The 16,993-nt window shown below is 50.2% G+C and overlaps 2 protein-coding genes across 2 annotated transcripts; one reads left to right on the top strand and one right to left on the bottom strand.

Moving 5' to 3' along the window:
* Nucleotides 1-1,908: 1,908 nt before the first annotated feature.
* On the top strand, nucleotides 1,909-4,840 carry LOC117865572 (MLO-like protein 9). The gene is made up of 8 exons (XM_034749796.2): nucleotides 1,909-2,867; nucleotides 2,958-3,018; nucleotides 3,180-3,268; nucleotides 3,347-3,421; nucleotides 3,512-3,865; nucleotides 3,951-3,986; nucleotides 4,082-4,149; nucleotides 4,279-4,840. The coding sequence occupies exons 1-8, from the start codon at nucleotides 2,226-2,228 to the stop codon at nucleotides 4,613-4,615; spliced, it is 1,662 nt and encodes a 553-aa protein (XP_034605687.1). The 5' UTR covers nucleotides 1,909-2,225; the 3' UTR covers nucleotides 4,616-4,840.
* A 5,106-nt stretch (nucleotides 4,841-9,946) lies between these two features.
* On the bottom strand, nucleotides 9,947-11,873 carry LOC117865595 (transcription factor PCF3). Its single transcript, XM_034749813.2, has one exon. It carries the CDS (start codon nucleotides 11,635-11,637, stop codon nucleotides 10,399-10,401), a length of 1,239 nt encoding a protein of 412 aa, XP_034605704.1. The 5' UTR covers nucleotides 11,638-11,873; the 3' UTR covers nucleotides 9,947-10,398.
* Between the last annotated feature and the right edge of the window lie 5,120 nt (nucleotides 11,874-16,993).

Raw genomic sequence — 16,993 nt, 5'->3', positions numbered from 1 at the left:
AATCCAAATTAAACCTTAACTAAACTAGTGAAAATAGATGCATTGAGTTATTACTAGAAAAAATGGTGGTTTTATAGCTACACAAGTCGAATAAAGGTTCTAGCCTGCTTTCAGATTGATAAAGGTTATGGACTCAGAAAGCACAGTGGTAGGGTTGGTGGTGGGTGTATCCATCAAAGGATCATAGGGCTGCATAAAGACTGCATAAGGAACAGCCCGATTAGACGGGCTTCGTGGAATGGCCCAAATGGACTGGGAGGATGTGTAGGCCGCCATCACCAACCCAGCGAGACAAGAGGAGGCCAGATGTGCAGCGACTACATGTCACACATGCGACGGATAGCAATCCATCGCATATGTGTGGGTATGTGTGACGGATAGCAATCCATCGCATATGCGTGGGTCTCACCTGTTAGCGACAGGTCGGTGGGACCCACCTATTGGATCCGTCCCTTTCCTTCGGTGCCGCCCGCCGCCGCCGCCGCCGCCGCCGCGTTCGGGCTTTAGGGTTTGGGGCTGCCGGCAGAGCTCTCATGGTTGACGGCCTTAGAAAAGGGGTGGGGGTGGCAGGTAGGCCCGGCGGCGGAGGCGGATTGTGGGGTGGCACGGCGCGGCGGCGGGGACGCCGCCGGCCGGGGGCAGTGGCTTGACATCCGGTGGGCTAGGGACGGGTGGGGGTGAGGTTTGGAGATGGGATCCCGACGGAGCCGGGTTAGGGCGGCGGAGGAGGGTGGCGACGGATTCGGCGCTGCGAGCCGCCAGAGATGGTGGAGGACAGCGGCGCGTGGGCAAGCGGAGGAGAGGGGGGGCCGAGCAGAGAGAGCAGCGGGTCCGGCGGCTCTCGCCGCCGGAGTCGGGAAGGAAGGCGACGCGAGGGAGGAGGGGAGAAGGAAGACGACCCCGACGGGGTGGGCCATAGGCTGGAGGTGGTGGTGGTGGTGGTCTCTCTACGATACGATGCACAACCGCGCCCAGCCAGATGGGCCGATCGAGCAGACGCGAGCAAGAGGAAGCTGACGGGGAAGAGATTCCTTTGCTGCTGGGCCAACGACGACGACAAATTGGGCCATGAAAATTCAAGAAGTGTATAAGGGGGGCTTTGGGCCACGCCTAGGGCCGTCGCCCTAGGCCCAAATCCGCCCCGTCACATCTGCTAAACCATCATGAATGAAAAATACTGAATAGTGATGTGAGGTTTAAAACTTGCAAGCAAGAAAGATGCTTGTACGGTTTTGTCTGGTCGGCACTTGCAAGCAGCTAGTAGAGACGGTGGATCGTAGGAGTATTTTCTTTGGTCCTTGTCCACTTAGCTTGTACAGTTTTGTCTGGTCGGCACGAGATGATGCAAGATAGCCTAGTAGCTCTCCACTGTGCTATTGACAGTTTTGTGGGATATTTGCCTCTAGTGCCAGGCGGCAATAAAATAATAAGAAAAGAATAATGGAGCAGTATGCTGGGTGTTATGGCAAAACCGGAATCAATTGTGTCCCAAAAATCCAAAGCAAGCTAAATGCAGCAAAAAAAAAGTGATCTGGTCTATTAAATTCTATCTCCTGTAGTCCTGTTCATAAATGATGCATCCAGCTCCAGGGTGGGGGAATCCGGGAATGGGCTCTCCTGATCTAGAACATGGCCAAGCGGGCGTGTTCTGTTTCCGTATTGTAAACGAGCAATATTCAGGTTGTTGCTTCTGAATGCTGTTACTTGTTTTCTGGTACCTTGATGGTAATTTCAGAAGCTAGGATGCAAGAAAATGATGTTGCTTCCAAATTAACAAATCCTCCTATGATCTAAAAAGAAAAGCAATGCAAAGTATGATCTTGTTTTACAGATCTTATCAGAAGAAACATGATAATGCAATTGAAATTTGATTTAAACATTTGGTTTACAAATTTTGGCCTTTTCAGTTTCGAATTCAAAACGGTCGGTCCATATTAGCAATCATTGCATGCACGCACCGTCTGCTAGGTGGTGGATCCTACGGCGTTTGCGCGTGGCCTCTGGTTGCCTTCCAATGGAGGAGGGAGGAATAGGTGTTGATCGAGGTCGCACACTCACATCGCATCGCATGCATGCTGAGCTGCGACGCAAACCCATCCGCCATTGCCGTCCTCCTCCTGTCTCTCCGATCATATGCCCGGCAATAGGTAGGTCAGCTTCCTAAGCCGGCCAGGCAGGCGATCTTCGATCCATCAATCGATAGATAGATAACAAATAAGCCAGGCATGGGGGGCGGCGGCGGCGGCGGTAACTCGCGTGAGCTCGACCAGACGCCGACATGGGCGGTGGCGTCGGTGTGCGGCGTGATCGTGCTCATCTCCATCCTGCTGGAGAAGGGTCTCCACCACGTGGGCGAGTTCTTCTCGCACCGGAAGAAGAAGGCCATGGTGGAGGCCCTGGAGAAGGTGAAGGCGGAGCTCATGGTGCTGGGCTTCATCTCCCTCCTCCTCGTCTTCGGCCAGAACTACATCATCAAGATCTGCATCAGCAACCACGCCGCCGACACCATGCTCCCCTGCAAGCTCAAGTCCGAGTTGGCCGAGGCCGCCGGGGGCCACGGCGCCGCCAAGGAGCCCGCCGAGGCCGCCGGTGGCCACGGCGGCCAGGAGCCCGACGAGAAGAAGGGCGGCGGCGCCGCCGAGCACCTCGGGGACATCATCGCCTGGCCGCCGCCGCCGCCCCACTACTTCGCCAACCCGCACCACAGCAGGCTCCTGGGCGAGGCCAGCATGAAGACGAAATGCCCCGACGGGAAGGTGTCGCTCATCTCCATCAACGCCCTGCACCAGCTGCACATCTTCATCTTCTTCCTGGCCGTCTTCCACGTCTCGTACAGTGCCATCACCATGGCACTCGGCAGGGCCAAGGTTCCATACATTTAATTAATGGATTTCCTTCCGTAATCAATTGCCTGCTCCATCATCATACCACTATGATTCTTCATATCTTTCTTTCAGATACGTGCATGGAAAGAATGGGAGAAAGAAGCGGCAGGGCAAGATTACGAGTTCTCCAATGGTAAGAAAACTATTAATTGGGTTAAATCGTCGTCGTGTTCAATCATCCTTTAATTTGGTAAGGGTAGCTTGCATTGTTGTTGCCTAAAATTAATAAGGACAAACTCTGCATGCATGGTGGAAAGTTCATCATCATTATTAAGAAACATTGCCTATATGCAGACCCGACGCGGTTCAGGTTCACTCACGAGACGTCCTTCGTGAGGCAGCACATGAATGTCCTCAACAAGACCCCAGCATCCTTCTACATCGTAAGCCATTCCATCTACTGGCTAACAGACTGACTGTTTATTAGAACAAATGAAGCTGATGATGCCTCCTGCATGCAGAGCAACTTCTTCCGGCAGTTCTTCAGATCCGTGAGGAAGGCGGATTACTGCGCGCTGCGCCACAGCTTTGTCAACGTGAGCAGCTTCGTTCATTCTGTTGCCTAGCATCATCATATCATAAGTAAAAACTAGCAACAAACTAAACCGCATGCAAATGCAATGCAGGTCCATCTTGCCCCTGGCAGCAAGTTCGATTTCCAGAAGTACATCAAGCGCTCCCTTGAGGACGACTTCAAGGTGATCGTGGGGATCAGCCCTCCGCTGTGGGCGTCGGCCCTCATCTTCCTGTTCCTCAACGTCAACGGGTGGCACACCATGCTGTGGATCTCCATCATGCCCGTGGTGATCATCCTGTCCGTGGGCACCAAGCTGCAGGGCATCATCTGCCGGATGGCCATCGACATCACGGAGCGCCACGCCGTCATCCAGGGCATCCCGCTCGTGCAGGTCAGCGACTCCTACTTCTGGTTCGCGCGCCCAACCTTCGTGCTCTTCCTCATCCACTTCACGCTCTTCCAGGTCAGTCGCTCGCTTGCTTGGTCATTACTAGTTACTAAATACTACTAGCTGCTGCTGCTAATCTGAATAGCAATTGTGTCTGCAGAATGGCTTCCAGATCATCTACTTCCTCTGGATTCTGGTATCTAAGACTGGCATCCCTGCCCTTTCCTGATCTTGCATATGACCTTGCATTGGCACAGACAGACTGATTCAGGTGCTGTTATCTGTATGCAGTATGAGTACGGGATGGACTCGTGCTTCAACGACTCCAAACGATTTGTCTTTGCACGCCTCTGCCTCGGGTATTTGTTTGTTTGTTAATTTGGCTCATCTGATGATTCAATTCGGCCTGCATATATATACTATTGCATTGCATTGCATTCACTACTGATCCATCGAGATTAATTATGCCATGACAAATGCACATGCAGAGTTGTGGTTCAGGTCCTGTGCAGCTACGTCACGCTCCCGCTCTACGCGCTCGTCTCCCAGATGGGCTCCACCATGAAGCAGTCCATCTTCGACGAGCAGACGTCCAAGGCGCTCAAGAACTGGCGCGCCGGCGTCAAGAAGAAGGCCCCCACCAGCTCCAAGCACGGCGGCCAGGGCTCCCCCACCGCCGGCGGCAGCCCCCGCTCCGGGAGCCCCACCAAGGCCGACGCCGACAAGAAGCAGGACGACGCCGCCGGCACGGGGCTGCAGGCCGGCGCCGCGCAAACCTCCGCCAAGAAAGAAGGCGACTACGAATTCATCAACATCGACGAGTAGTGACCATCGATCGCCAACACTGCAGCTAGCGGTCATTTTTCCTTTGTAATTTGTTTGTTTGTACCAGCTGTAGCTAGCGATCGACACGCGTACGACACGTATATAGGACGCCCCGGTAGGATATTACTCGTATATTATATTCAGTTCATCATGTATGTGGCTTTGTTTCATTTGTAACCATAACTTACCACAGTTTATCGATCATACCTAATGTTAGTTTGACCAGCTATTGCGACCATTCGGTTTTTGCAAATTGCAACTCATTCATCCGGATCTGGAAGGAAGAGGTAATCTTTGATTTCTTTCCGAAGTTAGAATTGCCAATGTCATCCTTTCTGTTCGGGGAGCATACATGTTGGCGAATTAGCAAATCTGGAGGAAGAACATGGTCGTGAGGCCTCCTCATCGAGCTCCGTTGATCGGCAGTCCTTACTCGGTAGGGACCGGCGTCTGCGATCAGCGCAGGGCAGCCTTTGCGTCTTCGGTGCCTCTTGGTGGTGTCAGCTCCACTACGTGGAGCGGAAGAATGCTGCAGATTTCTTATTAGGTGATGATGTGGTCGTGCAGGAGTTACGAGCGAAAGCTTTACCCGATTGGTGTCGGTATCAGCAATGACGGCGTCGATTGGGCGTCGTTTCCCTCCGTTGAGGCATTTGCTGTGATGCTCTCTGCAATGTCAATGGTTTTCTAGGTGAAAACCTTAATCCGGCTTGCCGGATGTGCGGCAACGGCATCTTCAATGTCGTGTCCTTCTTGGAGGCGTCGCCTTAGAAGCCCTTTGGCCTGACCTTCATTACCTATGACGAAGTCTGTTGTGCGAGCGATAGAAGACAAGTTTCTAAGCAGACGAAAGATGTGATAGCTTGACAAGCATGAAGACAACGCAAGGACGAAGCATGGACGAAAAGGAAGAATGAAGTTTAGTCTTCTAATTATTTTCTTTATCTTAGAAGTTTTCTTTCTTGTGTTTTGAGCTCCTCATTGTTGAGGATTAGAGTCTCATTGTTGATGACTAGAGTCTAAGAACTCCTTGTAACCTTAGCTGTATATGTCCCTGTGTGGATATAGTTAATCTAAAAAATCGAGCTCCGTTGATGCCATGCCAATTTTTTAGTACCACATCTAACAACCACTGGAGTCTAAAAACCAGATATCATTGACTATTGAACTATGGGAAGTGGACAAAGTTGGCTCTGTAACTAGCTTCATAGGTGGTTTTGCTTATGTATTTTTCTAATAATAATAATAAAACTGGTTTTAAACTCTAAACATTCATAAATAATTTGTTTTAAATTAGAAAAATATATTAAACATTTCTTAAACTATGTGATTAGTAGTTGAGTAACAGATGAACAAAGCATATGCCGTTTCAAGGTTGAGGAAGAAAATTGGGTATACCAAAATGCAATTCTATGATCAAGCATTGAATATATATACAATCATGTATATCTTATTTATCAGTTGGAAACAACTCATATACTTAAGCAGTTAGACTGCATTGGTGTGAATTTCAGATTTTTCCTTTCATGCATGTTGATCTGATTATGTGTTCCATTATCTAAAAACGTTGATCTGATTCTAGGTTTATGCAGTGTTTAAATCCTTAGAATAAGAAATGATCCCTAACTTCGCCTCAAAAAAAAAAGAAATGATCCCTAACTCATGCAGGCAAGTATAGTTTCATGAACAAGTCAAGATCAATGTAACTAGATAGGTTTATTAGCTAATTATTAGCAAATCAGCTGTCCAAATTATGATCTAAATACTCTATGGTTATGACTTTTTATTCGCTAGTTCTATTAAAGTTGTGACTTTTTATTTGCTAGTTCTAATAAACCACCTATACACATTAGTAGAATAACTAGTAATGAATTAGCCACTGTCCTGATCACATTGTGTGGATGACTTGCATGGCCTTTATTTACAGCATTTTTTACCATGTTCCAATTGTCCTTAATCTGTTGTCGGCTGGTGTATTTTTTTTTTCATCTTTTGGATTTCAATAGTTGCAAGAAACAGATTTTCTTCTTGAGTTATCTTACACCATGACCTTTCATCTGTTGAGCACATAGCATACGTGTGACTTTTATTGACAGTCCAATCATTTTTTAAGCATGAAATTATAAAATTTTACCCTTCCAGCTATTGGAAGAAACGGTGTCCTCCATGGGTGTTGCTTATATGCCGAAACGATTACACATATTATTGAAGTGATTGCTGGATGTCTCCTACGTACTCTCCTCTTTCACTTTCACTAAACATGCATGCGCCATTTTAACCTTTTCATTTTGCTGTTAGATTATGTCATTTTACCATTGCAATTTATACAGTCCTCCTGGCACCCTCCCTCGATAACTGAAATATGTCTTTCTAAGAGATATTAGTACCTCTTTAGCATGGAAAGTACAGAATATGGTCATCAAGCAAGCATCATTACCATTTCCCTCGTGCTCGTGCAAAAACCCAGCATAATATCTACTAAAAGCAGAGTTCAATTGTACAAAAATATTATTCCATGCGGAATGCTCTGTTGACGTTGTTCAATTAATCTACTTGATTCAGGTTAACACTCTGATGGCACATGGAGGCACGTCAGCACTCCGGAAAATTCTGACAGAGAGTTTTCAACCTTTCATCAATCCATGCTAAATAATGTTGGGCCCGTTAGTAAGTAGGCCTCAGTTGGGCCCGTTAGTGAGTGGTTAACTGGTTATGGTTAGATTGGGCCATGTATGGTCGAGGTTATAGAGTTAAAAAGCCTGGAGTGGTAGTAAATTGACGTGCATCAGTGCAATTTGAAAACAAATTGTGTACTAAAAAAAAGAAAGTTCAGTTTATCAGAAAATTTGCTGCAAACTGCTCGTCGAAGGGTCGGTCAAGGCCCAGGGTCGGCCTGGCGTTTGCAGCAGCCATCGCATCATGATGATTCATGGGCATGGGCCATGTCCGCCGGTCAATCGAGCAGAGAGAGAATCTTGCCATCTGAATGAAGGAAAGAGAAGCCTTGGCGTGCCGTGTTGATATGGACGCCAGTTGCTGGGTTGGCTTTGGCTCCCGTGAAGTGAAATCAATCGAATCCACTCCAATCCAACAAGAGCCGAGGGCGAGGGCGGCAAGTGGAGTGGCGATGGGCCACGGCTGAAACCCACCACCATATCCCCCCGCCGGCCGGAATCAAATACGTACATCCCTTTCCCACGTTGCCGCCGCCTCGCCCACGCACCGCTGCTCCGGCGCGCCCGGCCTCCCCGTCGCATTGCCACGCGCGGCCGCCGCCGCTACCCGCCGTGGACGCCGGCCTCGCCGCGCTCGCTCGCCAGGTTGATGGAGATGCAACGCTGCTCTGGTAGCGAGGTGTGTGCTCTAAAGCGGCAAGAGCAGAGGTGGCTTGCGGGTGTTGATTTGGATTTCTTTACTACTAGTTCAGTTGATTGGATTTGAATGAGACAAGAAATTGTTGTGCAGACGGTGGATTTTGGTGGTTGGATTGGACAGTAAGTTGTGGATTTAGCTGCTTGCCGGCGTCCACTTAATTACCAAACCACATATAGAAAATCCTGAGTGCGATTTCTAGGATGTATGTTTGGTTCGATGTGGCAGCATGAACACTAGCTACGGACACTGTGGGTCGGGACTATCCTCATACTATGTTCTTAGGTGGATCATTTGTTTCCTCTCTCTTTTTTGGAGAATTTTATTAATTCAGGGTCCATTGTTTCTAGTTATACAACCTTTATAATAAGACTATTATTGCGCTCCAAACAGAGCCCACCCATCCGCTGGCCACTCAACGTCCCACAGTGGTCGCAGCAGTGCAGGTATAGCGACCTTATTGTTTCCGCGAAATTGTCGATGGGCGCTGCCGTCACTTTCTTGCTGTCTTTTGCTGACACCACCGGCGATGTCTACTGCTGCATGCTCCAATAGTAGACTGGATAATGCACAGCACAGCTTTGGCCTTTGTAGCATCCTACACACCCCTTCACATCCATCTAAAAGACGCGAAGATCATCTGCTCCGGTGATGTATACGGCCATGACGGAGACATCTTCCATTCTACAGTATTTTTTATTTCTTTTTCCATGATTCTCTTGCACTGGTATATTATAAGTATATACTTATATATAAACAGTCGGTTCCTGTGGACAGTGTGGACGCTAACACTGAGCAGCTTAATCCAAACACCAGTGGACCGGAGCGCTGTGCACTGCAGTGACGCCCAAACAGAACAAATATCTGGGCCAGCATGCCCGTGGAAGCCGTCGGATGCGCGTCGGGATCCGTGCGGCCGCCACGGGGGAGCGTGGAGTTAGAGCTCACTGGGAGCGCTGACGCGACGGGCAATTATTAAAGGGATAATCCCAACTTGTTTCGCCACCCGTTGGGGGATAACGACGCCTGCGTTATGCTAATCGATCGATTTTTTTTTATTCTTTTTCCTCTGTCTCCCTTCATTCATCAGCACCTATCGGAATTATCCTCACTCCCTGTTTATGCTGCGCTATTTTGGCCTCGCCTCCAACGCTTTCCAATCTACCACAAATGGCTAGCTTGCAAGCCCTAGAAAACTTCATGTGGAGATAGATGCACACTAGAACTAGCCAGTAACAATATCACTGTATGATGAGTTCATGTGGCGATATGAATCTGCTGTTACTGTGTCTTGTGCCAGGCACAAATAGCAACCATGGAAATTCAGGCGCAAATAGAAAACTTCATGTGTGAAGATAGATGCACACTAGAACTAGCCAGTAACAATCACAGTATGGTGACTTGTGAGTTCATGTGGCGATATGAATCTATCACTGTGTGTTGTGCTAAGCACAAATAGCAAGGATGGATTTCAAGGCAATTTTCTCCTAGGATTGGGCGATGGTGCTATCTTAAAATGTACTGCTTTGTAAACTTATTTGTGATCTACTACATATTACATGTAAAAAAAAAGGGTTTTGGCATTAGGTAGTGCTAAAGAAGGACAAAATTGCAGCTTGGATATCCAGCGACTTCACAACATGTAGATTTGGCCTTTATGCAATGCCTATGAAGTAGCTGCTCTTGCCGCCACAAGTATCATCCCCAGCAACTACACATGTAGAGCAAAGCGCAGAGCATAAGTAGATCCCAATGATACGAGCACAGCAACATCACTACTATTACAAACCCAGCAATCGAACAGCACAAGACACGAGCACAGAAAATACTAGAGTAGCTACCGTGATAATAAAACAACTCAACTAGTCACAATTCATGGTGACGATGCATGAACAAACCAACGACTACAATTAACATTCTTGCGATTCACGACGAAGAACTAGAATTAACAACGCAGCAAAAAAAAAAAAGGGAAAAAATCAAGATGATCAGCTGTATATACAGATCGATCCCTCTCAAACTCAAACTCCTGTCCTCGGCCCTCCTAATTCGGACCCACTAATCATCATCATCACACCCGTCTCAACAACGCAATCATTCATAGAACAATCCAAAAAAATCAACAGAAACAGATTCCAAAAAAACTAATGGAACTAGCAACAAGTTTTGCTCTTGCATTGCCTTCGCTTGGCTTGGCTTCACTTGCTTCTTGCACAAACGCAGCGCTCCATCTCCATGATCCACGCCACCGATTCCTCCAGCCAATCATCCTAGCCCCGATCCGGTGACAGCTCAGGGCGCGAGCAAGGCAGCAAAATTCTAAGCTCTAACACCTATTGGATGCGGATGCTACCAGAAAGATGCGGTCATGGTGGCGGATTCGGAGCTCATCATCATGTTGTTGCGCGAGCTTACTGTGAGCTGTTGTTACCATGGTTCTCCTCCCCGCTGTCGTCGTCGTCCTCCTCGTCGTTGCCGCCGCCGTCGCCTCCGTGCTGCTGTTCCCCCTCAGGCTGCTGGTGCTGCTGCTGTTCCTCGCTTCCGCCGCGGTTGTACGCATTGAGCGCGGCGAGCATGCCTATGTTGGTGTCGGCCATGCCGCCGCCTCCTCCACCGGCTGCAGCGGTGCTGGGGTAGCTGGCCCGCGACATGAACTGCAGAGGCGCCTGCACGGTGCCGGTCCCGCCGCCGCCGCCACTGAAGGACCACATGGGCTGCTCGGTCGGTCGCGCCGCGGCGGCCGAGCTCGCGGACACGGGCAGCATCCAGAACCCTCCGGATGGCGCCGCGGCGTTGGGCCCCACGGCCCACATTGCGGCGGACGGCGGCGGCGGCGTCGCCGCAGCCTGCTGCTCGCGCGCCTTGGGCGCGCTCGGATCTTGGCGGTCGTCGTCCTCCTTGAACAGGTCCTCCCGGTAGCGCTTCCGCATGTAGGCGTCGCCGGCGCTGGGGTCCTGCTGCTGCGGCGGGAGGAGGTGGTGGTGGTAGCCCATCATGGCGGACATGTCGTGCGGCGCGGCGGCCGCCTGGTGGTGGTGCGGGTGGAGCGCGAGCGCCGGGAAAGGCGATGCGCGGCTGGGGTTGGCGGCGGCGGCGGCTCCCGAGCGGATGGAGATGTTGAGCGAGGAGTAGTTGGCCGGGATGGTGCCGGTGCCGGTGGCGGCGAGGATGGCGGGCTCCGCCTGCTGAAGCAGCCACTCGATGGTCTCGCCGTCGGACTTGTGGCCGAGCTCGCGGGTGAGCTGGAACACCCGCGCCGCGCACAGCGCGGGCATCCGAATCCGCCGGCCCCGACCGTCCACCTTGGTGTGGCGGTCCTTGGACGGCCGCTTCGCCACCACGGGCCCCGCCGCGGGGGCCGCCACCGGCACGAGCGCCTTCTTGTCGGCGCCCGCGGCCGACGACGGCTGCGCCTGCTCGGGGACGGGAGTGATAGCGAGCGCGCCGGCGAACGGCGACGGCTGCTGCTGCGGCGGCGGCTGCGGCACTCCGGAGTTGGACGCCGCCGGGCCGGTGTAGTAGAACGGGTGGTGGTCACCCCCGCGGCCTCCGCTCGCGCAACCAGCAGAGGCGGTCGCCCCGCCGCTGTTGCTGCTCGAAGGCGCCCCGCCCCCTCCTCCCCCGCCGCCGCCGCCGCCGCCGTGGTCCATGCTCCCGCACCTCCCGGCAAAGGAACGAAGGCACCAAAGAACCTTCCTTTGAATGGAAAGGCGGCGCCTTTGGGTTCCAGAGGCCGCGTGACGCGGTGTGGCGGCGGCCGGAGGCAGGGCGGAGGAGGATGGTGGGCAGGGAGCACGTGCAAGGCACGCACGGCACGGTGGGGGAGGGGGAGGCGGCGCGGGGTGGGGCGGGGGTGGGGTTGGGAGGGAAGGGGGAGGAGCCAAGCCAGGCCAGGGGGGAGGAGCGGGGGCAGGGAGAGAGAGGGACAGACAGGGGAAGGGTGGGGTTGCTGCCTTTGCTTATTCTTGTTTAATGCGGCCTTTTCGGCATTTCTATAAAACCCTAGAGCAGATATTCGGTGGCGTCGCCTCTCGTTTTCACATTCCCACTTTCGCTTCGTTTTGATTGGTCCACAGCCCAGTCCGAATTTCCATCCTCCAAGGTGGGGTGAAGTTTTTGTTTTCAAAGAAAATTATGTGATGCCTTCCGAATTATGCGGTCCTTTTTATAAAATATGTACACTACTTATAATATTAGTCAACAATATTTCAAGACAAGGCATGTACATAAGGATAACCGTAATTAACATAATGTGTTAACGCGACGGTGGAGCTACGAAAAACATTCGGTGCTAAAGCTTATTTCTTTTTATTATGATGAATACCTGACGAATATCTGAAACGGAAACATATCGCTTAGCAACGAAGTATTCTTGTGCGGAAACTTAGCAACGAAGTTAAGAAGTTGTACATTTCTTCTATTCTGACGAGTAACTGAAACGGAGAGGTGGCGTAGCAACGTCGATCAAAGTTAGGAAGTAGTTCATTTCCTCTGTAATGACCAGTAACTGAACCGAAACATGTCACTTATGAATGTCGACCATAGTTAGGTAGTGGTCCATTTCTCCAAGTTCAAGTATGACCAAACAATTGAAACGGAAACGCGCCGCTTAACCATGATGATCGAAGTTGGGAAGTCATACATTTCTTCTAGTATGACCAATAAGTAAAACGGAAACGTGTCGCTTAACCATGCCGATGGATGTTAGGAATAGAAACGTGTCGCTTGGCAACAATGATCAAGGTTAGGAAGTGGTACATGCAACACCGTGTTCTTATCTGGACCCGAGCCTTTACTTTGGATTTTTCTTTTGACCATATTTAAATTTGCTCTCGCCGACATTTTAGGTACAGGGCTTTTTGCACGTATAGAGGACATGGCGACAAATTATTAACTGCAAAACACGTCATCCTAGCTTCTATGTTTACCGTTTTTAATATACAGATTAGTCGTGTTGGGCACATTATTTGTACTTCCACAGTAAATATTACGTTATTTTTTTCCAAAGTTTCTAGAATTTTAAGCCAACATTGTAACTTGCAAATAGCGAAAAAAGTTTTCGTAACTTAAAATTTCTAGCTTGTTTTTTCCCATCACATCTAAATTCACTCTCATCACCTTTCAGAAAAGAATCCCTCTCATCATTACTCTTGAAAAAAGTTCCAAGAATTTAACAAAATCTTGACAATCAAAATTCCAAAATTTCAACAAAAAACATGATCAGAACATCTGAAATGTAAAAGTATTTATGACCGAACAAAGTACATTTCGAGTGGGTGAGGAAGGCAGCCTGGTAAATTATTAGAATTCTCCGCATGAAGGGAAAAAAAACAGAGAAGGAAAAGAAGACAAAAGTTTGAGGAGCCAAAAAAATTCCCGGCACGGTTTTGGCGGCACTCTTTTCCCTCCTTTTTCCTGCTTTTGGCTTTCCGCAGGGTCCTTTTTAATTTGTTTTGGAGGGAAGACCCGAGGCGCGAGAAAGAGTGAGATGGAGTAGGCCACCCGTGGGTCCTCGGAATGATGGACACGGACGGACGGACGGAGCCAAGAAGAAATGTGATGCGAGATCGCTCGGCCGAGAGAGTGTCCAGGCTCCCCACCCGGCCACTCGCCTCCTTTTCCGCCCTTTGCGCCATGCACGGCCAAAAGCCTCTGCACGAGCCCCACATGCGATGCGCCAGCACCAGTCCACTGCACACCACACCACACCACCTTGAGGCATGGTGAGGCTTCAAAAATATTCACCACATAGCAGTGGAATGAGCAAGAGCAACAGCCTAATTGCTGCTAATCGCGAGGAAGATTCAAACGGCAGTGGGCATCAGGCGGTATGGTAGAGTAGGCTAAGTACTCTACTAGCAGACCAGCAGATTTTGACAGTTTTGCATGTTTTTCACATGTGGCTTTTGTTGCATTTGCATCATGGCTGCTTGGGCATTTGCGTGGGTAAAAAGTAACTATGCTCGTGCGTGCATGTGTTTTTCACGAGGGCATGTGTTGGTCACCTTTTTGTGGGGGTTGTTGGTGGTGTTAATTTGATGTTTTCCCTCTCTCTCCTCTTTTCACCTTTTGTGGTAGGTGCTGGTGTTTTTTTTTCCTCTTTGAACAAGGAAAATTTGGCATGCATGGGAAAACTACCTGAGGGTTGAAATGAATCGCAGTCTGTTCTAATAAAATATGAAAAAAGATATAATAATAAATGAAATGAAAAGTGGTTGCTTTGTTTGTGCACAAGGTTATTCCCAGTGGGGAGTTTCATGTCGCGGTTTCCAAGAGCGACATGTCACAAAAAGAGGTTTGAGTTGGTGAATGAAACCGATCCCCCATGTAAAGTTTCATTTCACGATTTCATAGACTGCATGTAACATTTAATCGCAAGGCATGTGATTGGATATGATCAGATAAAATGAAACTCTTTAGCCCCTAATGCCATTTTCATTAGGTTTCATAGTTTTCTAAACAGTGCATGCACAGTTTCATAATGATGAAAACTGCTTTCATCTCTCTCTTCTCTTCGTAATTATGTTACTATGTCATCGCATATGCTAATGAACAGTGCATGTACAGTCTCATCATGATAAAACTTCTTTCATGTCTCTTCATAATTACATTGGCATGTCATCCCATATATTAAATGTGTATAAAATCTCTGTGAAACTTCCGCCGGAAATTGGAGCATGTACCGGAGTATACGGTAACGCTGGGCGAGGAGACGACTAGAGAGGAGTACGAGCCAATGAGTGGCAAGCTCAGCCTCAGCTCGTCGTCGTAATGTTTGCGCATGATTGAGTGGAGTGGTTTTGTGGTGTGGAGGGAATTGAAAGAGATCGGACGGGTAGGGGGACACTGCAGGTGGGGGTGTCAGACCGGGGAGCATCTAATGCTGCTGACAGCTCATCCCCCAACAGCACCAGCCCCAACCCTCCTCCTAGCTCTCTCTCTCTCTCTTCTCTCCTCTCCTCTCCTCTTGTGTAGTATCCCTGTACAAGCACAACCATTTTCTAGTCAGAGTAGTAGTCGTTTTTCTCTTTCTTTTCTCGATGAGATCATACGAATTCACGAGGGGCCTTTTACCAAGCCTGTTTGCCAAAACAAGGTAAAGCTTGGGTCCAGAAACAGCTGAGTGACTGGTTAAATGCTAACTAACTGAAGCCTGACAGCAAACACATGCTGCATAAACGAAGAAAAGGTAGGGCGAGAGAGAGCAAGGAGCCAAGGAATATCTGCTGCCTCTGTGCTGGGAGTATATACTATATTATTAAGCGCGATGGGGGTAATCTTTACCACGACGGCAATGATTAAACAAGCTGATCGCACAGAATGTCTTTTACCTGCGCATAACATGGCGGGAATACTTTATTTTACCGGTAGTAGTTGTGGCGAAAGAGGGGAAAAAGGAGGAAAGAAATGATAACAATAATAATCTAGTGGCGTCGATGATGAGGGGCGAGGTAGTAAACAAAACAAGGGCCAGGAATACAGTCGTGGCCTCATGGGTGGTGCGGGTGGGGAAAGGGGAGTCTCCTGCCAGTCAACTCCAGGCTGGCCCACCCGCCCGCGCTAATAAAGAAAGAAGGGAGCCGATAGCAAAAGGGTTCCGCCGTGGGCCCACCCGCTGCTACTACTCCAGCCGTGCGATGCGAGGATTCACACCAGCCGCTGGTCGCGGTGTCTCGCTCGCCATGAGCCAGCCTGCCTGCCTGCCTGCCTGCCTGCTCGTCCATGATCAGGAGGAAAGAGGGAGGAGGGTAAAAGTTGAAGTGAAGCGCCGGGAGGGTAAAAGAATGGGATGGTGATTATCTTTCGGGCAGGCAGGGCAGCCACGTTCCACACTTGTGGGATACATCATTTCGCTCCGTCGGACTCGAAAAAAAGGGGGCGAGAGTTTTTTTTTTCTTTTTGATAAAGAGGGGGCGTCATACTAGAGTACTGGAGTAGTACGTCGCAGTACAGAACTACTCCGGCCGGGCGATTGGTCGGGCGGTTCCCATCATCCTCATGCCGTATCGCCATGCTGATGCAGAGCACAAAGCCGGCATCAAGTCAAAGCACAGGTCAAACGCCAATACTAGGCCCGTGGCAGCTGGGAACCCTTTCGCGGCGACCGCGATCAAGCGAGGAGATTGACTGACTGATGACTCGGTTGGGGGTGTGGCGCGCATGTGTGTGGGTCTGAGAGTCTGACCGCCTCTTGACTCTTTCGTCGGTCACATGGACCTACTCCAACGGAACGGGACGCGGTCGCTCGCTCGTCGTCAAGCGTCAACGAAGGAACCCGGGGTGGGTGATGGGTCGATCCGGATTGCCTGCAAGTTGGCCAGAGGGCAGACGTGCTCTGTCATTCATTCTAGCCAAGCCACCAGCCCACCACCCTCGCTAGTCACTCCCCACGGTGAAAATTTCGAACGCCATCCCCCTAGCCGCCCCTCCGTTACAGCGGGTAAACAAACGATGGTGTAGACGTACGTGTAGTGCAGGCAGCCACCAGGATCCGTCCGGCCGGTCTGGGCCTGCGCCGGATCGGCAAAGCTGCGCACGTGATCGACCGGCCTGCCTGCGGCGGTCTGCATGCATGCTCTACCGCTCCATAGCGTGCTTGCACGTACGTACAGGCGCAGTACCTCCTGCTACAGTATTAGCGAACGGGACCGGTAAAAAGAATGTGAGAGTAAAGTTTACTGTCTGCGGCAAAAGGGTGCGTGCGCGCGCGGGCGACATCTTTTTTACTGCCACTTTGGTACCGCTTTTAAAACTTTACCGTGCAGGAGAGCAGTGGTGGTACTCGTACTGCATTGAGCGCGCTGATGTGCAGGTAAAGAGTGTGCCTGTCGCTTGATTTTTGTTTAGTTACCACCGCAAGTTGCAACTAGGCGAGCAGCCCTGGCAAGTAGACCTGGCTCTAGCTATCTCCTGCGGCCAGCAACAGGATCCTACAGTCCTACTGGCTGGCACGAGAGGACCATCGAGCATGGCCGTGATCCAGCCAGCCAGCCAAGGCAAAGCCAG

Source organism: Setaria viridis, chromosome 7 (assembly GCF_005286985.2).
Source record: "Setaria viridis chromosome 7, Setaria_viridis_v4.0, whole genome shotgun sequence".
Classification (NCBI taxonomy): Eukaryota; Viridiplantae; Streptophyta; class Magnoliopsida; order Poales; family Poaceae; genus Setaria; species Setaria viridis.
Note: the sequence above shows the minus strand (reverse complement) of the source record. Positions and strands in the feature narration are given on the sequence as shown.